Source organism: Dermochelys coriacea, chromosome 6, assembly GCF_009764565.3.
Source record: "Dermochelys coriacea isolate rDerCor1 chromosome 6, rDerCor1.pri.v4, whole genome shotgun sequence".
NCBI lineage: Eukaryota > Metazoa > Chordata > Testudines > Dermochelyidae > Dermochelys > Dermochelys coriacea.
Genome location: NC_050073.1, coordinates 87,147,222 through 87,173,956, shown reverse-complemented (window position 1 = coordinate 87,173,956; position 26,735 = coordinate 87,147,222). Strand labels below are relative to the sequence as shown.

The window sequence follows — 26,735 nt, the reverse complement described above, 5'->3', positions numbered from 1 at the left end:
ATACTCAATTTTCTGTACTACTGGCTCGGTTACATTCTGCATGAACAAGCCACATAGCTTGAATTACAGGGTGGCACAAAGCATTTTGTTTCATCCATTCTGTACTGATGATCTTTTAGTGTCACTGAGCTTGCCCTTGCCCTGCTTCTGCAAAAGAATCATTAGCATGCAGCTGACTTCTCAACTGCACAATTCTCTCATTCTTCTCCTATCCATCTACAGAGAATCAAGGGTGGGATCCATGAAGGGACTTCCTACTCTGAGTGTCACAGTGCCTAACTTTTAGGCACCTTAAAAAAAAAAATCCACAGGTATACCACTGTGATATACAAAGCCAAGTTAAAAGAAAAGGAGTACTTGTGGCACCTTAGAGACTAACAAATTTATTTGAGCATAAGCTTTCGTGAGCTACAGCTCAAAATGCATCCGATGAAGTGAGCTGTAGCTCACGAAATCTTATGCTCAAATAAATTTGTTAGTCTCTAAGGTGCCACAAGTACTCCTTTTCTTTTTGCAAATACAGACTAACACGGCTGCTACTCTAAAGCCAAGTTAGGCGTCTAGGCTCCTATACAATGAATGGGGAGAAATAGGGGCCCCAGAATGCAATCCACAAGAGCCAACGTGTTAGGCTGGGAGCCACTTAAGCTAGAGGTGTGTGGTTAGCCTCATCCCTCTCAGAGATCGGTACCTAGCTCTGCTTAGTGATCCACAAACGGGAACCAGCCGCCTGGGGTCAGACAGCTTAGGCCCCAAGTCATTTATTGAGGAAATGAGTTAAGCACCTGCCGTGCTCCACACAAAATGGCAAGAGCTGGAGCTGCTCTGTGATTAGAGCACTCATCTGGGATGTGATTAGAGAACTCATCTGGGAGATCCAGGTTCAATTCCACCTCCTCCCCGGGGGGGGGGGGGAGAGATTTGAACACGGTCTCCCCTTCTCAGGGGATTGCGCTAATCACTGCACTATGGAATATTCTGATTTAGGGCTCCCTCACTCTCTTCTCTTGAAGCTGTTCCACTGTGACTAAATAATCAAAACAGTCACAGGGCAGAGTGAGAGGGAATGACTCCAGTAGTTAGGGCAGAGAGAGGTAGGAGACGCCAATTCAGGTCCTCCTCCTCCTCCAATCACTATTTCATTATTTATGTTCTGGAGACTAGCACCTGTCACTTGTGTTAAATTCTTTAGGATTACCCACGTAATTCTGGGTAAACAGCAAGTTATGGCTACCTCCCTATTCAATCTTTCTTCTGGCCACACACCATGCTGCAGAAAGGACAGACAGCTAAAAAGGAGCCTGGACTGACAAACTGCAGTGATAAGCACAGAATAACTAACTGGTGGTGAAAGGTTATGATTAGGCACCTGTAAGGAGTCAGTTAGATCCCTCTGGAGCGGTGCTTTAAGGGTTAATGCTGCTTCAACTGATAGAAGATATTACTTGAGGTAAGGCCCCATTCAACACTATCAAAAAGTCTGTGGCCACCCATGTTATGACAGAAAGCCCAGTTATCTACTATAGTTAGAGTCTGAATCATGCATCCAACATGCACTCAGGCAAGAGGGAATACGGAATGTTTAACATGATTTGGATACAGCCAGATTTCATAAATATTTAGACACTTTTTGTAATATAACAGGATCTAATGTTAAACATTTCATCAGCCCCATCTATGTCAACATGCCTCAGGCTTGACCCACTCACCCCTTGCTTCCCATCTCCCTCTCTGAATCAACTCTGCCATGAGCTGCAGCACCCCTGGTATGCCAAGTTTTGGGCCCCACACACATATCTGCCAATGCTCCTCAGTTCTGACATGCAGCATGTGGACTGCTTAGCTGTGCCTCTCCTTTGAATGGAAATTTGTGGGCTGCCAAGGCTTTAGTCAGGTAACATAATTAGTATTGTTAAGTACACTGTGTCAAACAAACCGGAGGAAGACAGGCACACAGCTATGCTCCCTGCTCCTAGGACAGACAGACCTCTGCAATCAAAATGGGCCAGACTGAACAGTTTGGAGAAATGGGATACCCTGGAACAGTGATTCCCCACAGACATTTCAATCTTGATTGGGCTGTTACCCTAGGTTTAACTTGGGCATGAGCCGCTGGGTTGGATTTGGTATGGCAGCACAGCTCATTTATTTCCGCCCCTCTTGCCCAGCCTGAGCATGGGTTGCTCCAAAACCTCCATAGATGAAGGGAAGGAAGCATGGAGTGGTAGACCAGTGCATGAAAGGGTTGGGAGTTATTACCCTACAGCAACAATGCAGCACCCCACCTGATTTCAATCTGAGAAACATTTCCCCACTCTACCCCCAATAGCATTTATTTCCTGAAAACAGCCTCAGGGGTACCACATGGGATTTGCTGTGGCAGTGCCCTGTGTGTTCCTAGAGGCAGTATGCCTTGCTTTTAGAGGCACTCCAGCAGGCATTGGCCAGCTGTGGATGTAGACAAGGGGTGGGGGTGAACAGGGCAACATGACCACAAAACACCATCTTATTTTGCTTAAGGATTTGCCAGCACACTGACCCCTTGAGCAGAGCACTGCACTGGAGCTTGTACCCTTCTGTTTTAAGACTGGTTCCCAAAATCCCACTGTGGCTCTGAGCATCCAGGAAAAGTAGCCCTTCCTCAAAGGGTGAGATGGAGCCAGACTCTGTAAGGGGGAAGTGCAAGGTGTCATAATAGTAGCTTCATAAACACAAGAGCTAAAGTGGGAATTTGATGTGGTAATGCCTTGAATATTCCAGGGTTAAGCAAGTGGCCAGGATGGGAGGGAAGGCCTCATCACCACCACCACCACGAGACTAACACTACAACCCAGTAAGGAAAAATTGAAGTTCTTTCCTTTCTGAAAAGAAAGATGCTTGTGAAGGCTACTCATGTGCAGAGTCACTTGCTTCCTGATGGAGTTCGCACCTCAGTGGCCAAAGCTTTCCCCACAGCTTCCAGTGACCACCACTGAGAAGGAAGTAGGGGAGGCACAGTTTCCAACTATCGTACGAGCTAAGCACCCATCCTCACAGATAGAGCTGTCCAGCAGCCTGTTTCCACATTACAACAGCATGGGCATTTCCTGAACAGCCTGCCATGAAGGGAAGCATCCACAGCACCTCACAGGAAAGGAGACACATACTCATCCCCCATAGAGTCAATGAGCCATAGTGGGATACACTGCAGACCAGACAGAATGTTAGAGTGGTGGATTCACTGCATATAAGCCCCTCAACACCACTGATAGGTTGCATTTTCACTAGTGATGCAAGTATTAATTATTCCAGGGCTTATTCCTCTTCCCTGCAGGCACAGGGGATGGAGAAGGTGATTGTGCATTTCACTCCCTCCCTCCCCAACAAGAGTGACAGTAGCAAAATACACAGAAATTACAAAACCAAAAATCCTTCCTCTACCAGAGGCAGGGGCCTTTCCATTCCGATACCTTCCCCTCCTTCAAGCCCAGGGGCTTTGTGCTGGCTTGAGACCTTCAGCATAGAAGAGGAAAAGGCACTGTGGATAAAATGCCCCACCTGTCGTCTTTGTCAACCCAAAGGATTCCATGCAAAGCCTGAGCTCTGCTTGGCTCACTCGCTCAACCCCTCACCACGTCACAGCAGGAGCTTCCCGAGCTTCCTGCAGCACCTTCCCATCAACTGGCAGATCTGTTCTCTTAAAAACTTTTTTTGTTGAATTAAAAAGTGCTCTTCCCGAGAAGACAGGCAGGTGACTTGTCTGACCCCCAGGATACAGCTCTGGGATAGGCTTGATAGAAGTACCTTGGAAGATCAGCCCTCCACTCCCACTTCCCCTTCCCCATGTCGAGCTTGCTACAAGTGGATCCTGGTCTCAAGCGTGGCCAGTGAAGAGTCGATGGAGCCAGGCACACCAGGTGTGCCTCTCTTCATACCCGGATTTGATACCCATTGAGGTCTGGCATGGCTTTGGATTCGGCAGGCTTCTTCTCACCAGACAGCCTGTGAAGAAAGAGGGAAGTTGATAGTCAGAAGCATTCTCAATTTCTCTTTTGACAGGATAACCTGTCAGATTGAGAGGTGCCAACATAGGAGGAGTTTCATCCGCTTTACCAGATCCCATACAGCTAGAGTAGCAGGGGTGGCGGCTCTTCTTCACCCTGCTAACTCCCACAAGAGGATGGAATACAGAGTGAGAAGCCCAGCACCTCCACTTGAGACACTTTCCTGGGAAGATAGACTTGGGGTAGGCCTGAAAGCAGCCTCAAAGGCACACCAGTTTTCACTGACCAATGATGCAGGTTCAGACGTCTCTTTTGGGGGTCATATGTGTGACCCATCACACATTAGGCATTAGATGGGGTGACCTTCCTCTACCTGCAGCCTGCCCCTAATTCCAGCTATAGTTTGAAAGTGGGAAGGCAGCAACTCACACTGGAGAAAGCAGTGACAAAGCTGAAAGGGAGAGATACACCAATGCAGCTGAGACATCTCTCCAGTTATGGACCGTGCCAAAAGAGTTCTCAGAAATCTACTTTATCCAAGGGAGTGAGGGGATGGAGTGGAAATCCTATAGCACGACTGAGAAAGATCCTCCAACCAAGCCATCCACCAATCCCACTTACCGCCTCTCCCCACGGCTGTTGCGGCGGTGTGGACTGGACTGGCCCCGCTGTGGGGAGGACACATCTTTCTTCCTATCCTTGGTGGGAGATGGTGGCCCTGTTCCTTTGCCAATCTGCAGAAGGAAAACATCAAGATGGGAGATAAGCCAGGGCTAGCAGTGGCTGGAGAACATAAAGCCCAAGGTACTCCATTGTCTGGGAAGGGGTAACAGTGAGATGAAGAAAATGAAAAGGAAAAAAGAGAAGGCAGTGGTGAGCGTTATGTAGCTCTACTGTACTGTACCCTGACTTTAGAGAGTCTCAAGCACAACCTTGCACACAAAACTTCTGAACAAGTACGTATCTTGGCTCATCTGTCCAGTGTCCAGCAGGCATACCTGAAGGCACAGGATTCATATTCCCAGCTCTTGGGCAAGAGCTGTACCCCGATACACAACATCTACACCTGCCAAGTGGAGAGGGGTCTGCACCCCATTGCGGCCAAGGTCTGCAGAAAGGAGAGGAGAATCCTTACCCTTCCCTGCCTTCCCCCACCTGCACCCCAACCCAGCAGGATCTGTACCTCCCAGCATACTAGCGCCAGGATCCAATTAAACTCCAAGCCTTTGGCACCAAGTACAAAGTTCACACCTGCAGCCTTCAAGAGCAGCAGGCTGGTCTCCCCAGCACCTCCCAGCTTCTCACCTTTAGCCTCATGTCCCGTGCATGTCTCTCAAGCTCCTTGCGGAAGTCCTCACGGCCCAGCTTTTCCACATCCAGAATGGAGTGCTTCCACTCAATCTGCTCCACACTGTGTGGATCATGGGACACGCAATGGCCCAGCTTCACCTTTTTGAGGACGTGCCAGCAGCGGTGGTATGCCTCCTCGTAGTTGAAGATCAGCTCGCTCAGTGTGCGGAAGGTGGGAGCCTTGTACATGAGCTCCTCACGCCGGCTGATGCCCAGTGCCCCATAGCGACCCCCAAAGTTCACCCCCAGCACAATATGGCGGAAGTAGTTCCCTGAGAAGTGAGTTTTGAAGCTGATGGGGAAACGCTCCAGTGTGGGCATGTTGTTGGTGAGGTAACTGGCAATGTCACCCCATTCAGGAAACAACTGGTGATGCCAAGAGAAGGAGTAAGACTCTTCTTCCCCATCCCCCAAAACATCTCAGTCAGCCTAGACTGGAAAGCAGATTCACTGCTGATGATAAGTACCTGATTGACAGCCCTGGAGACCAAATCCCCAGACCAGGTATAGCTCCAGCCCCCCACAAGACAAGTCTACCCTGCCCTGGGATCAGAGGGATGCTCAGTCCTCACCTTCTCCAACAAGGCTGCCCACAAAGGGAAGCCAGTTATAATGGCAGTTTTATAGTGTGTACACCTGTCCTGCTGGGAGGACCAGGGCCACCATCTCATTTCACACAGAGGCCACTAGGCAAGTTAGTTAAAATTGACCATCACTATCAGCCTAGGAGGGATGGGACCTGGTGCCTTACAGGTAAAATGTAACCCATTCTTCTGAGCCATCGAGATCCCCAGACTGGCATTTCATAAAAGCACTGCATCTGAAGACAACTAACTTTCCAAAACACAAAGGCCCATTAACCTAGCTTTCAAATGCTTCCCCATCACTGAGTGAACTCCAATAAATAAATAAACGTGGCCCCAGTTGGACTCAGCCTGGCAGGTCCCAAAGGAGATGCGTTTCCCAGGACGCGTGTACACTTGGTGCTGGCACAAGTCTGTGTACGCGTGTACACTTGGTGTACACTAGGTGCTGGCACAAGTCTGCATCTAAAAGCAAGGATTATGCAAGGGAGAGTCTGACAGGTTCCCTTCCATGTCTGCCTGCACTGCAGAGAAAGTGCAAGGTGACATATAGTGAGTGAAACATCCCCACTATTCAACAGTATTTCCTTCCTGTTTAATCCCCACATCCTTCGCCTCTCCCTCCCCCAATTATATCCAAAAGGAATAAACACTCAATCCTAAAGGGGGGGGAGAGAAGTGATCCTGAAGAACTAACTCCACTACTCGGGTTCTCTGCTTGGCCCCTTGCAATGCTCCAGCAGCATAAGAGGGGCATAAGAGAGCAGGAGGAGTAGAGCTCTGAGCGGATACAAAGTTTGTATCCACATCCAATCCATGATCCACAGATATCCACGTGTGATATAAAGTGGATATCCCCAGATTTGCAGGGCTCTACAGGGGGAGAAGACATTAGGATGGGCACACATGCATGTTTCTAAGAGGAAAGGATACATTCCCAGGATCACAGCTTCCAGGCATTTGATTGGCAGGGCCTCTTTGGTCATTTCTTTGGCCAGGTCCATCAGCCTGTTAGACAGCACAAGCAGGAGAGAATTAAAGGGGTTTGCATTGGGCAGGGCTGGTGAATTCAGTCGCTGGGCAGCATATATGCAGGGCAGGTTGCAAGGAGAGAGGAAGGCTGTTAAGGCAGATGGGAGAAGAGAAAACCCTTTAGGAATAAATAAAATTCAAACTCAGTATTTTGCCATTCCCCTCCAACACTGCTACTGTGGAGTTTCCCCTCACTGAGCCAAACAGGATCTACCATCTATGCCAGACACTACTCTGAGCAAGTCTGGAGTAATTCCCTTTCATCTCAATGCAGTCCCTCTGGATTTCTACCCATCCGACCAAGATGAGACACCTCAGGCAGGAGGCAGAGTTCCAGAGACACTTGCTTTCCTACATCTGAGGGCAGGGAAGGGGCCTGCAGCAGATTCTGCCCTGGTTACATCATAAGATGTTTGGAATTCCCAAATATCCACCCATACCTGATGGCTTGGGCCAGCAGTATTAATGTTGGCACATGGTTTGGTTAGCAGACTACGAGGTCCCTAACTATACATGTGGAACCCAGGTGCACGAAGATGATTGCTTTCATCCTGTATACATGCCTGGGGGTTTGCAATGCACAGCAGTCTGGGGGTGTCCACCACCACCTCCTCCTTCCTTCCTCACACATTTCTTTGTTCTTTATAAAGTTTCAGTCAAAAAAAAAAAAAAAGTCTAGCAAGTCCACATTCTGCACCAAACGCACTCCAGAACTCTGGACAGCTAGAATTGCAGAGATATTTGGCCTTTGGAGAGCTTGTTTAAGGCAGGGCTTTGTTTCACTTTACACAAAATCCCTCAGAAGCCCATTATCTAGATCAGGGGTCTCAAACACGCAGCCCGTGAGCTGCATGCGGCCCGTGGGGTTCTTTCGTGCAGCCCACCAAGCTCCCTGTGCCCCCACCCCGCCCCTCTGTCTACCTCCAGGCCACGGGTGGGCAAACTACAGCCTGTGGGCCGAATCCGACCATGGGATCGCCCGCCCTCTCCCCCCCCCCGTGGCGCACATGTCCCGGCAGGCCCGGGGCGGGGGAGAGCGGCAGAGGCCTCCATGCATTGCTCTCACTTCCAAGCACCGCCAACCGCAGCTACCATTGGCCGGGGACGGGTAACAGCAGCCAATGGGAGCTTCAGGGGAGGTACCTGAAAGAAAGCAACATGGAGCCCTCTGCCCCCCTTCCACAGGGACTGGTTCCGGTTGCTCCCTGGAGCGGAGCGGGGCCAGGTCAGGCAGGCAGGGATCCTGCCCTAGCCCCAGTGTGCGCTGCTGCCACCCCTGAACTGCTCTAAGTAAGCGGTGCCGGGCCAGAGCCCACACCCCAACTCCCTGCCCTGAGCCCCTGCCATATCCCACACCCCTCCTGCACCCCAACTCCCTGCCCTGAGCCCCCTGCCATACCCCACATCCCAACTCCCTGCCCTTAGCCCCCGCTACACCCTGCGCCCCTCCTGCATCCCCTGGGGGCAGGGAGGGGGCAGAATTGGGGTGGGGACTTCGGGGAAGGGGTTGGAATGGGGGCAGGGCCTGGGGCAGCGAGGTGGGGGTGTCAGTGATGCAGCCCTCGGGCCAATGCACTAGTCCTCATGTGGCCCTCGTGGTCATTCGAGTTTGAGACCCCTGATCTAGATTATAAATTAGATGTGCTCAGAGACTGGGCACCTCTGAGTAACAGAAAAGTTTACTAACCGTTGGCAACAAATCCAGCCCTCATGCTTGAATAAGGCTAAATTATGGCTCTGACCAGCTGCACCCTGAGCAGAATCCAACCCCCTCAGGAAGGACAGAACTGTGACAATGAACAAAATCCCCAGAGTCCAGCTGTACTCTCGGCCAGACTCAGTACAGGGGTAGCAGGTATCAGAGGTGGCAAGTTCCCCAAACAGGAAGTCAGGAGCATGAGAAAGGCTGACAGCACTTACCCAGTCAGAGGTCTGCTCTTCTTAATTTCAAAGAACTGCGTCCCAGTATGATTGTACCTGGAGGAAAAAGGTTAAGGGGCCATGCAGACTGGAAGAGAGCTGAGAAGACAGAGTTGCCCACATACTGCAATCTGCCTGGATGAAGCTCTTTGTACTACCAAGGTATCAGTTACCATTCTCACAAGGATCTCAGGATCCAGCAAGCAAAATACCAGCCAATAGAAAGTGGGCGTTTCCATTTGGCTATTCCTCCCACTTGCATTCTTTGGCTTGGGGGAGGAAAGAAACAGAGTGGCAATCTATTTCCCTCCCTATTCCTGCTGACAGCATATTTTCTGGTCAGCCTCCTCTCCAAGAGCACAGGCTCCCAGACCTGAACAGGGTTGAACCAAGTCCTCTCTTGATGCTGCCTGCAGGGGATCATGACCAGTCTAAATGATGCCAAAACTACTTTGCTTTCATGTTGGCTGGGATCTATCCCCAAAACAGCACAACCCCAGGATTAGCAAAAAAGGTGCTGGCAGACTCCCTTCCTACCTTGAGTCAGCTCCATATCCCATCAGCAAGATAAAAATGCACTTATGTTGCACATGCCCTCATCCACCCCAGCACACGGAGCACGAGGGTATGTAGGAGTCCTGTTCCCAGGCCATAAACATACAGGCAGCTATAAATGGTTGGGAGTTGGTCATCCACCTGACTCTCAAAAGCAGGAGTGATTATCATGTTCTGGCCACCTACAGAGCAGAAATCACCCAGTAAAATGACTCAGCACGAAGCTCAAGTTCCTCATCACCAGCACACCCAAGCTTGGCAGGGGAGATTAGCATTTTCTAACCTCAGGTTTTAATCTGTCCCAGGCCCTCCCTGCAGGGCTAGACAAGCACAGCAACTACAAGGAACTTCAATTAGGATGTTTTAAAAGGAACAACCACTTGAATTCAAGGTGTCTGGCTGAAGGAGAGCCTACCACACATTAGCTTGGCCCTGCTGACACACATGCTGCTGGGACAAAGAGGTTAATCACAGGAGACACAATTGGGCAGGATTAGAATAAAACAGCAAAACCACTCACTGTCACAACTTCAGTTTTCTGCTATAGGGAACAAGTTTCATTTCCCCTTCTGGCTGAAGCAGAGTCAGCTGTTCTCTTATGGTCGGCTATTGGAAGGTCTCCTTGCTTCCCCTTCCTGGATCATCATTCCTTGGTGTCTGTGATAATAGTAAAGGATACTGAAGCTCCTTGATGTAGCGCTGTATGGCTTCCAGACGCTCAGGGATGGGGGTGGACGGTTGGAGCGCAGGCACACTCGGTATGGGAATCTGAACAGGGGGAAGCAAAGTGAGTCAGAGAGCAGACATCTCCTGAACCTGCTAGTCCCTTTGCTGAATGCACTGGCACATCACCATAGGAATTGCATTCCTCTGTAACCCAAGGAGCTAATCCCTTTTTGCTGTCCACCCGAGATATTCCTTGAGTTGACAGTCACTTCATTCTTCTATCGTAAAGCTGACAAACTGGAGGGGGTTCAGAGAAGAGTGACACACAGTTATCAGGGAGATGGAAGGACTGGTTTTTAAAATGAAAAACTAAAAGAAAGTCTGTAGAATTTAGTTAAGTGACAACCAAGGAGGAACACAAAATAGTCTACAAACATCTAAAGAACACCAATACAAAGGAGGAAGAGGAGCTCAGGACAGTACATGGGTCTCAGATGGAGGCATGGAATGAAAATGTAGCCAAGTTCAGTAAGAATTCTACAACAGCAAGAAATATCAGGGCATGGAACAGACTCACAAGGTGTCATAAATATAAAGGGAAGGGTAAACACCTTTAAAATCCCTCCTGGCCAGAGGAAAAACCCTTTTACCTGTAAAGGGTTAAGAAGATAGGATAACCTCGCTGGCACCTGACCACAATGACCAATGAGGAGACAAGATACTTCCAAAGCTGGAGGTGGGGAGAACAAAGGGTCTGTGTGGTGCTTTGGCCGGACACAGAACTGGAATGGAGTCTTAGAACTTAGTAAGTAATCTAGCTAGATATCCATTAGATTCTGTTTTCTTTAAATGGCTGAGAAAATAAGCTGTGCTGAATGGAATGGATATTCCCGTTTTTGGGTCTTTTTGTAACTTAAGGTTTTGCCTTGAGGGATTCTCTATGTTTTGAATCTGATTACCCTGTAAGGTATTTACCATCCTGATTTTACAGAGATGATTCTTTTTACTTTTTCGTCTATTAAAATTCTTCTTAAGAAACTGAATGCTTTTTCATTGTTCTTAAGATCCAAGGGTTTGGGTCTATGGTCGCCTATGCAAATTGGTGAGGATCATCATCAAACCTTCCCCAGGAAAAAAAGGGGTAAGATTTGGGAGGATTCTGGGGGGAAAGACATTTCCAAACAAACTGTTTCTCAGTGACCGGTGTTAGACGTTTGTTGGTGGCAGCAAAAGTCCAAGGGCAAAAGGTAAAATAGTTTGTACCTTGGGGAAGTTTTAACCTAAGCTGGTAAAAGTAAGCTTAGGAGGTTTTCATGCAGGTCCCCACATCTGTACCCTAGAGTTCAGAGTGGGGAAGGAACCTTGACATGGTGGCAGAGGTGGGATTAACTTGAAATCATTTTGAGATTTTTTGAACCAGAAGCACAGATTTGAGAAGGAATTTTTTTTTCCCTTTGGGCTGCTGAAAAGCCGGGTTTTGGCTGAAAGCGGTTAGGTTTTTTTTTCTGCTTTGGGGCCAAAGCAGATACAAGAGGAAATTGTCTTTTGTCAGCTGGAGTTTTCTCTACCTAAAGGCAGGGTAGTTAACCTCCTGCAGGGAAATTCACAAGCCTTCACAGACCTGAAGTTTTTTTTTCCCCTAAGAGCAACTAGAGGGGTTTTCTGCCTATTTGCCTGGAGACAAAGGTGTTAGGTGTTTTTTTATGGATTTCTCTGTAGGCTGACAATTGCTATCAGAGAATATAGGTATCATATTACAGCACAGCAAAATTTTACAAGCCAAGTTTTTTGTTTTGTTTTCTTTCTAACTCTCGGGTGTAAAGTTAGTTAAAAACAGAGAGGTTAGGATGACAGACTGCATGGTTTAACAAAAGATGGAATTAGCCAGATTTGAGGCTGAGGAAAAACAAAAGGAACATGAAAAACGGATAGAACTCATACGGATGGAGATGGATGCACACGCGGCCAGGGAAAAAGAAATGGAGACTGCCCACAGGAAGGAAAAGGAGGCAAGGGACAAAAATGGAGAAGGAAAAAGAGAGGAAGCATGTGGAGGAGGAGAAGGAAAAAGAGAGGAAGCATGCACTGGAGATGGAGAAGGCAAAGGCTCAGCAGAATATACCAACAAACCCTAGCACTCCTTCTCCAGGTACCACTTCCCATCCCAGAAAGTTCCCCCCTACAAGGCAGGTGATGATACCGAAGCCTTCTTAGAAAACTTCAAAAGGGCCTGCCTTGGGTACAGCATATGTACAGACCAATACTTGGTAGAGCTGAGGCCGCAGCTCAGTGGACCCTTAGCTGAGGTGGCGGCTGAAATGCCTAAGGAACAAATGAACTGTTTAAAACCAAGGCGAGAATCAGAATGGGGCTAACACCCGAGCATTCCCGTCGGCAGTTCAGAGCCCTAAGGTAGAAACCAGACGTGTCATTTACCCAACATGCCTACCACATTGTGAAACATTGGGATGCCTGGATATCAGAAGCAAGTGTTAAATCTCCAGAAGATTTGCCCTTCCGAATGCAAATGGAGCAGTTCTTAGAGGGTATTCCTGAGGAAATAGAAAGATACATCCTAGATGGGAAGCCCAAAACTGTAATCGAGGCGGGGGAGATTGAAGCCAAATGGGTGGAGGTTGCAGAAAAGAAAAAAAACTGGTCGCAGTTGGAGCGGATACCAAAAGGGACAACCTCAGACCATACCCTACTACTGGGGGCAGCCCAAGGCCCCACTTACCCCCCAAGGAACCCTCCAGCCACCTTATCGTCACACCACACCGTTCTCCAGCAACCCACCTCGCCCCAGTGACCCGTCTGCTGGACGATGTTTTAAATGTAACGAGCCGGGGCATGTAAAGGCCAACTACCCCAAGAACCCCAACAGATCACAGTTCATTGCACTGGAATCACACCAGAGGTCCTCAGGCCCAGATACCTCCCAGGTACCCGTGGAGCGGAGGGAAACTGAGTGTGGGCAGAAAGAAGGTCGCCACATGGAGGGACACCGGAGCACAAGTGTCGGCTATCCATGCTTCCTAAGTGGACCCCAATTTAATCAACCCAGAGATCCAAGTGACGATTCAACCCTTCAAGTCAAACTCTTTCAATTTGCCTACAGCCAAGTTGCCTGTCCAGTACAAGGGCTGGTCAGGAACGTGGACTTTTGCAATCTCTGATGATTATCCCATCCCCATGCTGTTGGCTCGCTTCACATGATTGGCCAAGTCTTCCCCCAAGAGGGTGGGAATGGTCACCCGCAGCCAGGCTAAACAAGCCGTCACGCCTAGCTCTGTTCCGGAAACTTCTACCAGGACCTGGTCAGAAGTGATGGATCCGGACACGAGGCCAACGTCTGCAACAGCAGTAGTGGATCCAATTCCAGAGACCCAGACAGAGCCAGAACCGGAACCGGCAGAACAACTAGCACCAGACCCACTGCCAGCACTGAATCTAGTACTTGCAACCCCAACACCAGAGGGCCCCACCAAACCTGAACCAGCAGCAGCTGATAACCCTACACAAGAGGCTCAGCCGGAGCCTGAACCCCAACATAGTGCACCAGCGGAGAGCGGTTCACAGTCAACGGAAACAGCCCCATCCCCTACATCGCTTCCAGAGGGACCAAGTATAGGTCCACAATCCGATGAGGAACTGATGTCTCCAGCATCAGGGGAATAGTTCCAAACCAAACAGGAAGAAGATGAAAGCCACCAGAAAGCTTGGATGGCAGCACGGAGCAACCCACCGCCTCTCAGCTCTTCTAATTGATCCAGGTTTGTTGTAGAAAGAGGACTTTTATAAAAGGAAACTCTTTCTGGTGGATACCAGGAAGACTGGCATCCTCAGAGACAGTTGGTAGTTCCAACTAAGTACCGGGTCAAGCTCTTGAGCTTAGCCCACGATCATCCTAGTGGCCATGTTGAGGTGAACAGGACCAAAGACCTTTTGGGGAGGTCATTCCACCTGGGGGGGGAAATGGGCAAGGATGTTTCTATCTACGTCTATCTGGTCTTGTGAGGTATGCCAAAAAGTGGGAAAACCCCAAGACCAGGTCAAAGCCCCTCTCCAGCCACTCCCCATCATTGAAGTTCCATTTCAGCAAGTAGCTGTGGATATTCTGGGTCCTTTTCCAAAAAAGACACTCAGAGGAAAGCAGTACATACTGACTTTCATGGATTTTGCCATCCGATGGCCGGAAGAAGTAGCTGTAAGCAACACCAGGGCTAAAAGTGCGTGCCAGGCACTAGCAGACATTATTGCCAGGGTAGGTTGGTTCTCCGACATCCTCACACATGCAGGAACTAATTTCCTGGCAGGAACTATGGAAAGCCTCTGGGAAGCTCATGGGGTAAAATCACTTGGTTGCCACTCCTTACCACCATCAAATAAATGGCATGGTGGAGAAGTTTAATAGAACTTTGGGGGCCATGATACGTAAATAAGCACTCCAATGATTGGGACCTAGTGTTGCAGCAGTTGCTCTTTGCTTACAGAGCTGTACCACATCCCAGTTTAGGGTTTTCACCATTTGAACTTGTATATGGCCACGAGGTTAAGGGGCCATTACAGTTGGTGAAGCAGCAATAGGAGGGATTTACATCTTCTCCAGGAACTAACATTCTGGACTTCGTAACCAACCTACAAAACACCCTCCAAACCTCTCTAGCCCTTGCTAAAGAAAACCTACAGGATGCTCAAAAAGAGCAAAAAGCCTGGTATGATAAACATGCCAGAGAGCGTTCCTTCAAAGTAGGAGACCAAGTCATGGTCTTAATGGTGCTCCAGGCCCATAAAATGGAAGCATCGTGGGAAGGGCCATTCACGGTCCAAGAGCGCCTGGGAGCTGTTAATTATCTCATAGCATTCCCCACCTCCAACCGAAAGCCTAAGGTATGCCATATTAATTCTCTAAAGGCCTTTTATTCCAGAGAATTAAAGGTTTGTCAGTTTACTGCCCAGGGAGGAGATGACGCTGAGTGGCCTGAAGGTGTCTACTATGAAGGGAAAAGTGCTGGTGGCGTGGAAGAGGTAAACCTCTCCATGACCCTTGGGCGTATGCAGCGACAGCAGATCCAGGAGCTGTGCACTAGCTACACGCCGACGTTCTCAGCCACCCCAGGACTGACTGAACTGTCATACCACTCCATTGACACAGGTAATGCTCACCCAATTAAAATCCAACCTTACCAGGTGTCTCCTCAAGCTAAAACTGCTATAGAACGGGAGATCCAGGATATGCTACAGATGCGGGTAATCCGCCCCTCTGGCAGTGCATGGGCATCTCCAGTGGTTCTAGTTCCCAAACCAGATGGGGAGATACATTTTTGCATGGACTACTGTAAGCTAAATGCTGTAACTCGCCCAGACAACTATCCAATGCCACGCACAGATGAACTATTGGAGAAACTGGGACGGGCCCAGTTCATCTCTACCTTGGACACATACACCTCTAACCAGGCAGGTACCACGAGATGCATCTGCCAAGGAAAGGTCAGCCTTCACCACCCATGTCGGGCTGTATGAATTTAATATAATCCCTTTCGGGCTGCGGAATGCACCCGCCACCTTCCAAAGACTTGTTGATGGTCTCCTAGCGGGATTAGGGGAATATGCAGTCACCTACCTTGACGATGTGGCCATATTTTCGGATTCCTGGGCAGAACACCTGAAACATCTACAAAAAGTCTTCGAGCTCATAAGGGAGGCAGGACTAACTGTTAAGGCTAACAAGTGTCAAATAGGCCTAAACAGAGTGACTTACCTTGGACACCAGGTGGGTCAAGGAACTATCAACCCCCTACAAGCCAAAGTGAATGCTATCCAAAAGTGGCCTGTCCCAAAGTCAAAGAAACAGGTCCAATCCTCCTTAGGCTCGGCCGGTTATTACAGGCGATTTGTATCGCAATACAGCCAAATCTCCGCCCCACTGACAGACCTAACCAAAAGCCATTCAGTGGACCGAAGAGTGTCAGAAGGTCTTTAACCAGCTTAAAGCGACACTCATGTCTGACCCTGTACTAAGGGCCCAGACTTTGACAAACCATTCCTAGTAACAACCGATGCATCCAAGCATAGTGTGGGAGCATGTTTAATGCAGGAAAGACCGGATCAAGAATTCCACCCTGTAGTGTTTCTCAGCAAGAAGCTGTCTGAGAGGGAAAGCAACTGGTCAGTCAGTGAAAAAGCATGTTACGCCATTGTCTACGCTCTGGAAAAGCTACGCCCATATGTTTGGGGACAGCGTTTCCACCTGCAAACCGACCGTGCTGTGCTACAGTAGCTTCATACCGCCACGGGAAATAACAAAAACACTTATTTGGTGGAGTTTAGATCTTCAAGATTTTGATTTCGACATCCAACGCATCTCAGGAGCGTCTATCAAAGTGGCTGATGCACTCTCCCGTGAAAGTTTCCCAGAATCAACTGGTTAAAATCGTCCTTGAGATGTGGAAAATATTGTTAGTCTTTATGTACTTGGTAGTATATTTAGAGGTGCATGTGTCTTATTAACTCTGTTTTTTCCTAGAGCTCCAGGAAGAAATCCCAGCCACCATTTCACCCTGTCTGTGATTTGGGGAGCATGCCATAAATATAAAGGGAAGGGTAAACACCTTTAAAATCCCTCCTGGCCAGAGGAAAAACCCTTTTACCTGTAAAGGGTTAAGAAGATAGGATAACCTCGCTGGCACCTGACCACAATGACCAATGAGGAGACAAGATACTTCCAAAGCTGGAGGTGGGGAGAACAAAGGGTCTGTGTGGTGCTTTGGCTGGACACAGAACTGGAATGGAGTCTTAGAACTTAGTAAGTAATCTAACTAGATATCCATTAGATTCTGTTTTCTTTAAATGGCTGAGAAAATAAGCTGTGCTGAATGGAATGGATATTCCCGTTTTTGGGTCTTTTTGTAACTTAAGGTTTTGCCTTGAGGGATTCTCTATGTTTTGAATCTGATTACCCTGTAAGGTATTTACCATCCTGATTTTACAGAGATGATTCTTTTTACTTTTTCTTCTATTAAAATTCTTCTTAAGAAACTGAATGCTTTTTCATTGTTCTTAAGATCCAAGGGTTTGGGTCTATGGTCACCTATGCAAATTGGTGAGGATCATCATCAAACCTTCCCCAGGAAAAAAAGGGGTAAGATTTGGGAGGATTCTGGGGGGAAAGACATTTCCAAACAAACTCTTTCTCAGTAACCGGTGTTAGACGTTTGGTGGTGGCAGCAAAAGTCCAAGGGCAAAAGGTAAAATAGTTTGTACCTTGGGGAAGTTTTAACCTAAGCTGGTAAAAGTAAGCTTAGGAGGTTTTCATGCAGGTCCCCACATCTGTACCCTAGAGTTCAGAGTGGGGAAGGAACCTTGACAGAAGGGAAGGTGTGAAAGCCCCACCTGTTGGCACTGTGAAAACTAGGAACGAATTGAGTATGAATTTGTACCGACAGGGAGATGGACTGGATAAGGCAATATGGTTTTTCCATCTTGAACTTCTATGACTTTCAGTTACACAACTGTGGATATTACCCAGACTATTGCCTTGATTCTGCAGTCTTGGCCTCATGAGTCCAGCCAAACTTTCCTTTCTGTTTACTCGGAAGTCAACATCTGCAGCTTTGACAGCTGCTAAGAGTTATCCTAAGAAAGGAGAAGGGTCCTGTCTGCCCAGCCAAAACAAAAAGACAGGGCTGGAATCACAAACAGGGCCAAGGATACACTCAGTCCATGAAAGAATGGAAAAACAGATTTGGTGCAATTATGATAGAGAACTTTGTGGCATTACTTCCCCAAGCCTTCTGAGGAAGGTTAATGCCTTCTGCGCATGGATCCAACACCAAAGCCCCAACTCTCAGTGTGGTTTTGTCAGTTCCATCTTTAGGGAACATGCGGTCACCCACCCCTTGTATAACATTAATTGGAGACAGAGCCCTCCCTCTGGTCCTTTCATTGTATTTGGTGGCATCTGCCTATTTAGACTTTAAGCGTCTCAGGGGAGAGGCTGTTTGTTTGGTTCAACTCCAAGCACAGCAGTATTTACACAACAGCGGGCGGCTGTAAGAAGTTCTAGATCTTGATTTTTCTCTTGTGTATTTTGTCTTTCTTATGGGGAAAATTTTAAGACGACAATAAGTCAGTTTGATGAAGATGCATTTTGTGACGGGTGCCCATTTCCCAGCACCTTTCAGGGAGACAAGCTGTGACTACACATAAGAACCAACAAAGTGTGCCAGCTGTTGTCTCCAGTAACCTTTGTGAGGAAATACCTCATTGCAGTCCCTTGCTGGGAATGTGCAGAAACGAGAGCTCCTTCTATTGCAACCTCTCCCAGCAGGAAGCACTGCAAGGGAGTGGAAGTAGAGATACAAGATCCCCAACAGTTTGAGCTCCTATCCCCAGGGGAACAGGAAGCCCTCTAGACTCTAGAGAATGATGCAGGGAATTCGGCTGTCTCTGAAACTAATGCACGCTAAGTTGGTTTAGAAGCTATGAGTTAACATACTGAGTCACAGGAAATTACTCCCAAGCAGAACCAATGAAAGTGGTAAAACCAGGGCAGGCTCAGCATTTAGCCTTAATTCATTTCTTCAGTGGGTGACTTTTGTGCAGTGTTTGTGCAGAGACAAACAGCTAAAATTAACTCTCTGGGTTCCAGTTAGATACACATTACTAGAATAAATTACTGGTTCCTTTTAGTTACTCCTCTCTGCTGCTGGAAACCACTCCTCGCTGTCAGATCCCCTTTCCCTCTGGGGAACCGCAATACCCTGAGACAGTGTAATGGAAACCATTTCACTGGGAGACTAGTTAATGTAGAAGCGGCACCTTAAGTAATTAAGCTGTGCTCTGGCTCTGAGATCTGGTCATGAAGCCCAGACTGGGCTATGGTTTCCTTGGTGGCAGGTCTTCAGTATGTTTGCCTGGGGAAAAGGTGGGGAGAAGTGAGAGAAGAGATAAGGAAACCTCATCCCTCAGCTGAATGGAGGAGTGATGATAACACTTTGGCCTTCTCCAGCATCCTCCATCCACAGATCTCAAAGAGTACAAACAGGTATCTTCAGTCCTCAAGGAGGTGGATGGAAATTTATTTTAAACACAGAAGGGAACGTAGAGGTGGATTACCTTACCCATAGTCACCAGCAATTTGGTGGGATAGCAACGCAGGTTTCCTGGGGCCTGCTGCTCCAGTCACTGGAAAACATGCCCCTGCAAGGCTGGCTGCCTTACCCATTCTTGTCTTCCCTTACTTGTATGGCTGGGTTACATTCCAGCGCTCCCAGACTTGTAATATTGGATATCCTTGGATATTGCACTGAACTCCTGCCTGACACAGCTGAGTCCCGACCCCTTCAGTACAGCCCGTCTTCGGAAGGGAGCCTGGTGAAGATCTGAGATTGCCAAGCTTAAAATGAGCCAAGCAGAATGAAAGCAAATCAGATGGAAGAGGTGCACAAACAGAGCTCCTGCTCCCTCAGGGAGGAAATGTTTGATAATGTAACTTAAAAAAAAAGCCGTCTCTCTCAAAGTACTTATGTCGTCCTATCATCATAGTATTAGAACTCTAACTACTCAGATGCTGCCGCTGCCGCCAGAGTACTGATGTTATTCAGATAGCAGATGTATTAACCCCCCCACCCCATAACTAAAGCTCAAGCATGCACATCACAGCCTATCATTCATATATGTTAATAATCCAGCTTCTTTTGTGGGGGTCCCCCCCACAATCACTGACCAGCTACAAATCTGCTTGTTTCCACCTTGATATCTCTGCCATTTAGAATGCAAAACCTTTACAAATGCAGAGGCAGATGTGCTCCCTGCCTTTGTGCCATACCACCCATGGAGCCACTGATGCTACATCAGCTCTGCAGACAGACACGACCACCTCTTCTACCAAAATCAGCAAGGCCAGCAACTGCCAACTGTGCTATCATCAGGTCAGCCTTTGGAAGCTGAGGGCAACGGAATGGAGTGGCACTAATGCCCATTTCCTCTGGAATAACTGGACAGCCAGTTGGTTATTCTGAAAGGCTGTCCTGCCCTATAGAGTGAGGGAAGGTAGAAAGGATATGCTAAAATGCAGGACAATCCAACAGGTAGGAAAGTGCACTGGAAGTCAAGAGATCTGGGCCCTTTTCCTAGCTTTGCCTCTGACCTGCTGTTGACACCTTGGGCAAGTCACTTCAGCTCTGTGCTGTAATGTGATGCTTCTTGGTGATACCCAGGGTATGAGACACCTCACTAGCACTGCCATTAGTGTGAGAAAACTTTGTCTGCACCTGCTGGGGGTCGGCTCCCCAACACCACTGGCCAAGGGCAAAAGAAGCACTCTGCTTTAGGCCTATGTAGCCTCCCCACTACAGGTTAGCAATAGGCACACTCCAATCCCAGCATCCCACAAACATCTCCCTGGAGCGTCCAGCCCAGATCTATTGGGCACTCGCAGGATGCACAAATTTTTTGGCTCTAGAGAAACAATACATCACAGCTTACCAGTTCCACCTCAGATCACTGCTCTGCTTAACATACAGTATTTAGACATGTTTAGTGAAATTAAATATAAAATTTATTTACACACCAGCATAAATATTCAAGTAATAGCAAGTATTGGAAACAAATGGTTACATATAAAATTAAATCATAACACATTCTAGAACATAGACTTAAAACTAGATACTCATGTCTTGTTGAGCAATGCTTACCCAAAGTCCAAACAGCCTTTTACAGCTGTTTGGCTGTGATCCCTCTTCCAGGAGACCAACACTGTGAGCTTGTCTCCTACATGAAGGATCCAGTGTGTTACTTTGCTTCCCAAGATATACAAACAAGTCCCATCCTTTGTTTTCATTCATAAACAGGACACCCACCATGCAGTTTTGTTTTTTCTTGTAGATCTTGCAACCTTTCTTCTGGCATCTGGCTCAGTGTGCAATAGATCTCCACCGTGAGATGGACAATACACATATGACCAGACTCAGAGATAAGCATCTGTTGCCTCGGGTGTGTTTCTTTCAGGCAGGAGAGTATGTCACCTCCTGGTGACTTACCTTACTTCCAAGTCCTTAAGAAGATCATTTTCAGTACAGATACATAACCTGTTAAATATTATCCGTACATACATTTTATGTTGACTGGTGGGCTCTTGGCTCTCAGAGACCTCACATGCCACCCATAGGCGAACTATTATGCATATATCTGACCCTGGGGATCCCCACAAATCCTATGCATCTCCTCTGCCTGTTGGAACCAAGAGGTCACTGTGTCAACACTCATTAATTCCCCCATCTGTAAAATGGGGATAATTATACTTCATTTCCTTCATAAAGCACTTTGAGTTGTACAGATAGAGAGCTATGAAAGCGTTATTAACTAATGAGTTCTGAGGCCTCACTCACACTGCCACAGCAGCCCAAATGGGATAAACAATAGACTTCTAAGGGAAGTAAGAGATGTTTCAGCACTTCTCTCAACACTGCCTACAATGGAGGGGCTGGGAGAAGCAAGGTCACAGAGATGGTGCCATTGTGAGGTCCACATCACAATGCTCAGCTAAGGCCACAATGCTCAGCTAAGGCCACAATCTCGCCTCAAATCAAACTGCAAGCAAATTACTAAGGTTACCTTGTGGGAAATGCCATCTACTGCAGCTAGAGGAGTCCTTCTTCCTGGATTGAAGAGGGCCCTGTCACCAGAAAAGTCACAAAAATGCTGTCACAAACCCTTTTCACTACTTCATTTCACTCCACTTGGGATAGCAAAACTGGACTAGTTCATTTCCCTTTCCATTTCTCTACTAGTCCAACTCTCCAACTAGGATCGAAAAGGGCCCTGGCATGCAGGTGACAGTCTGGCAGAGCCCTGGGAAACAGCAGCATGAAGTAAGAGTTTGGGAAACCTCCTATAGACATTGCCAGACTACTTATCAGGATGTACAGCACCAGTGAGCAGGAGACAACTCTGCTCTCTGTATTTTGCATTGGGACATAATGCTGGCCGGAGGTGGAAGAGCCTCCCCTGCCATGTTAACATGAACTTAACAGGAGCCAACATGTAGAGATTTATATGGATAATGAGATCATCTACAAATTAAGAAAAGGAGTACGTGTGGCACCTTAGAGACTAACAAATTTATTAGAGCATAAGCTTTCGTGAGCTACAGCTCAGTAGCTCACGAAAGCTTATGCTCTAATAAATTTGTTAGTCTCTAAGGTGCCACACGTACTCCTTTTCTTTTTGCGAATACAGACTAACACGGCTGCTACTCTGAAACCTACAAATTAAGGACTCACAAGCTTCCCAGAAATTTGTGCCTACTTCAGGGCTCAAGTCAAATGCAAACTGACAGGGGTAATTAGGAAACTTTCCATTGCCATTTCCTTTCGTGTCCCCTAAACTTTCATCCACATATCTACAGGATTCATACAGAAACAGTATGGCATCCTGCCACTGACTTTCAAGCTGCCATCTTGTGATCTAGAATCTCAGCTTTTTTTTTTTTAAATAAAGTCTCTCAGGCAGAGATGCCTGCCTGAGTCTGCTTAGAGCCCGAAACAAGAGCTATGAGAGAGAACTGCTCTTTTCATCTCACTGGAGGAGTTAACTCAGATAAATAACCAACATTGGGTAAGTATCACTGTTAACTAGGTCACTACTGATCAAGTCATGTAAGACAGGAAAAGGGAAATCATTATGAAAATCTATACAGCCTACGGTGAGTGAGTGACAGCTCATTTACTTGACAGTGTAACACCATGTCCTCCCTCCCCCGATCAAAGAGCCAAGCCAAACAGAGCTCAGCATGCCACTGTGGGAGAGATAAGCCCCAGAAGATCACATGATGATGTTTTTAACACCTGTACAACATACCGTGGCCTGGTCTAAACTGGGGGTAGGGGATATTGATTTAAGTTACACAACTTCAGCTACGTGAATAATGTAGCTGAAATCGAAGTATTTAGATCTACTTACCGCAGTGAAGACACTGCGGTAAGTTGACTGCTGATGCTCCTCTGTCGACTCCGCCTGGGCCTCTCGCTCCAGTGGAGTACCAGAGTCGATGGGAGAGCATTCGGCGGTCGATTTATTGCGTCTTCACTAGCCACGATAAATCGACTCCTGCTGGATCGATTGCTCCTGAGGTAAGTGTAGACATGCCCTGTGATTACATCTCATTGTAGTGTCTCAAGGGGTGGAGCTTATTTTGTTGGCAGAGCTTGGAACAGTACCACTGTTTTCCCCAATTCAACCCCTAAGCATCTTGTACTGACCCTCATCCAAAATAGGATTTTAGATTAGCTAGGCTACTGGGCTGATCCTGCTATAGCAACTCCTGCATCCCACCCAAGTCCCATTCAGCCTCAGGAACCTAACGGGCATCAGCCTCACACAGGAACCAGCCCTGCAGAGTACACTTAAAAATATATTTCCCCCTGGAATATATTAATGTCAGGATTCTAATCCGTTGCATCAGTTCTTCAAAGAAAGAAAACAGACCCTGTTCTGTGCATTTCAATACAAATGGAGCTCAGAGACATGGAAACATCGGTACAGGCAAGGGTGGGCTCTTCTCATTCCCTTGCCCCAATCCTTCCTATCACATTCACTCCTCTGTATTCCCTGTAAGCTGCTGAGACTGATGAGCAGTGAGCCCAGATGGCAGAATGTGTTCTGCACCAGCCTCACTGAATACAGTGCACAAACCGGACTACTACACAATGGTGCTGAAGGTACCAAAAATAGATGCTTGGCTAAGTTTTGCTCAAAGAAACACCCTCAGTGCTGATCCAGACCATGCTTAAGAGACACAGAAGAGAAACAAGGGTTGGAGTAAGTCTCATCATTCATACAGGGGACTGGACCACTGAATCCAACGTTTCCTTACCGGCTCTGCCACAGACTTGCTGTGAGAGCCTAGGCAAGTCACTTAATCTTTTTTGACTCAGTTATCTCTATTTGTAAAAATGGGAATAAAGATATCTATTTCAAAGGACAGTTATGAGACAGTGAATATTTGCAAAGCACTTTCAATCTGAGGATCTAAATATACCCTAGAATTACCACCAGAAGCCATGCATATACAAAAATGGCAACATCTACAAAGACTCACGAGGCCCACACGCAAAGGACTCAATACAGCATCAAGATGAAGTTGCATGATCTTGGGTTCCCCTTTTCATAGGATTCTCAGCAGGAGGGACAGAAAAGCTGTGAGATCACCTAGTCTGATTCCTTGTCGGCAACAAGTTTCCTCTACACAAATTCTACAAGTGTTCTCTAATCTGCTTTTAACTCCTCTGTCAGAGCCACTTTCATAGGCAGGCACCATTCCAGTGCAAAAATTCCCCTTGTTGTGGGGAAGACTAAGACTAAGACTCATGTCCAACCTAAGTATTTCCTTTTATAGCCTATAGCTTGTTCCTAGTTATGATTACTCAACTCCCACTCCTCTGGCTTTCCCCATCTCAAGTATTTAACCAGTCATAAATCCCAGCTTTACTCTCCTTTTCTCCAAGATGCACATATTAAGTTTCCTTATCCACCAAACAGGTCCCATCACCTTGTACTTTTAGCAAGTTGCCCTTCTGGATTATTTTTAATTATAATCTTTTAAGAACAAAGTGTCCGGATCAATACACAATGCTCCAGAATACAGCTGGGGCACCGTCACCCCCTCTTTCAGGCCAGGCAGGCTGCCTCAGAAGCTAAATCCCAATTCCGTACTTTGTCTCAGAATCCTGGAGACAAAATTTTCCCCATTTGTGCCAAGTTACTGGACATGTGGCTTTTTGCATCACCGCAAATAGTATCAGAGCAATTAAATGGGAAAATTCTATTAAATCAAAGCCCAAATCCCAAACAGCGCAGGACAGAGACTCTCCCTCTGATATGGAATCCCAATACTTTACACCCTTATGACTGTGTTTCTGTTGAGTGAAACCCCCACTTCAGAATTATTGATCTGAATTTCCATGTTATATAGCACAATCCCAGCTTCTCTACCATTCTCTGAGTGGACTGTCTATAGCCCTGTCATTTGATTCATCAGTTCTTTCAGGAATTCTCACCTTGGGTAGGTCTGTGGCTCCTCGAATCCTTTGAGCCACCATTTCTCCCTCAGGGTGGATCTTGGCCACGTGTCTCCACATTCTCTCCCAAGTGGGCTCATCAATGGGTAGCCCTCCTCGGTTCACAAAGAAAGGAACTCCACCGTCTCGCAGATCTTCATCACCATCATCTTCCTGCTCCTCCTCTCTCTGAGTTGCCCCTTCGCTGGTCTCAGAGCGCTTGGTGGCAGCAGCGCCACTGCCCCCCGTTTTCCCCCCCGGCATCCCAGTCTGCACTTCGGAAATTGGTGGCTTACAACACTATGCCCACCACCCCCCTCAGCCTGCCAGAGACAGAGCAGCATATGGCAGCCTGAGTGCAGAGGCCCTTTAAGGAAAAAAGGGTGTGGCTCATTCACATAAGAGCAGTGCAATATCAAGGTATATTTTACCCAACAGGAGGTTGTTTCCTCAGTCAAACCAGAAGGAAGAGTCAAGGCAGGGCCCCGGTAAAGTGGCCTGGAGACATACGATAGATTAGGCTTTAAAAAAAAAAAAAAAGTTACCCTTGATCGAGCAGGCAGAACCGGACAGGCGCAGAACAATGAAAAGGTCCAGTTATAAAACAGCAGGGGCTGTATATTCAGATCAGGCCACCAAAAACAAAAAAAAAAGAAGACAGGCTCCACTGACCTAGCAGGAGGTTGCCACTTATAATCAGTAGCAGCAGATCGATGAAGTACTACACCCTGGCAGAGCTAAGGGGCATGGGGGGCAGAGCACAGCTGTCTGTCCACAGGCTCATATCACCTCAAATATTAACCTGCTAGAGACGCTGTCTGCCAGACACCGGAGAAACTGCAGCTACCCTAGACAGTAAGACCATTAGACCCAAACAAAAGCAAGTGGCCACAAAATAAGGCAATCAGACCGCTAGGCTTTGTTGCTTCCAGGAGCGAGCCGGCCCGGGGCAGTTCTGGATACCGGCCTCAAATGCCATCTCCGCTTTCAGTCCAAGCTCCTGCCTGCTCCGGGTGGGGGCTGCTGAGCTCAGGAGGGGTCACAATGCACCGGGGCAGGCGGCCAGGGCTTCAGCCCCCCTGCCGTGGGAAGAGGAAGCTGCTCCCAGCTGCTGGAGCCGGAGAGCGGAGGGAGCGCAGTCCTGGGGGTGGCTCTTGGTGAGGTTGCCGGGCAGGAGGCTGCAGAGACCGGGGGACAGGAGACAAAGGCGCGGCGGCCCCTGGCTGCTGCTGCGAGGAGAACCGGCTGGGCAGTGGGCTGCGGCAGCTGCTGCACGCGGAGTAACAAAGCCCCCCCCGTCGCGGGCCCGGCCGGACTGGCTGGCTGGCTGGCTGGCGGGCTGCTGGCCGAGGCTGTCCCGGGAGCGCTGATGCCGCGGCGCGAGCCCAGGCGGCACCTCGGCTCCGGCTGCCCGAGCCGCGCGCTGGGATCACACGCCCGGGGGCTACACCGAGCGCGGCCGCCGGCTCCGCTCCACGCCCGGAGCCAGAGAGACGCTCCCCGCGCATGCGCCCCTCCCCCAGCCAGCCCTGCCCCGTTAAAGGGACACGAGAGACCCCAGCCGGGCAGCCTGAGCCTCTGGCGGG

General features: G+C 48.1%; 1 protein-coding gene across 1 annotated transcript; it reads right to left on the bottom strand.

The window, feature by feature from the left end:
* Window positions 1–466: 466 nt before the first annotated feature.
* Window positions 467–26,735, bottom strand: VASH1 (vasohibin 1). Its single transcript, XM_038405504.2, has 7 exons — window positions 25,150–26,735; window positions 10,104–10,192; window positions 8,870–8,926; window positions 6,851–6,925; window positions 5,289–5,670; window positions 4,605–4,717; window positions 467–3,981 (listed from the first exon to the last, which is right to left on the bottom strand). The coding sequence occupies exons 1-7, from the start codon at window positions 25,411–25,413 to the stop codon at window positions 3,909–3,911; spliced, it is 1,053 nt and encodes a 350-aa protein (XP_038261432.1). The 5' UTR covers window positions 25,414–26,735; the 3' UTR covers window positions 467–3,908.

Excerpts from the sequence above, each read along its gene's own strand:
- VASH1 (XM_038405504.2), bottom strand. The coding sequence starts at position 25,413 with ATGCCGGGGGGGAAAACGGGGGGCAGTGGCGCTGCTGCCACCAAGCGC. Across the intron at positions 6,926-8,869 it reads AAGAGCAGACCTCTGACTGG|GCTGATGGACCTGGCCAAAG; the intron begins GTAAGTGCTGTC and ends GCTGTCTAACAG. Across the intron at positions 3,982-4,604 it reads AACAGCCGTGGGGAGAGGCG|GCTGTCTGGTGAGAAGAAGC; the intron begins GTAAGTGGGATT and ends CTTTCTTCACAG.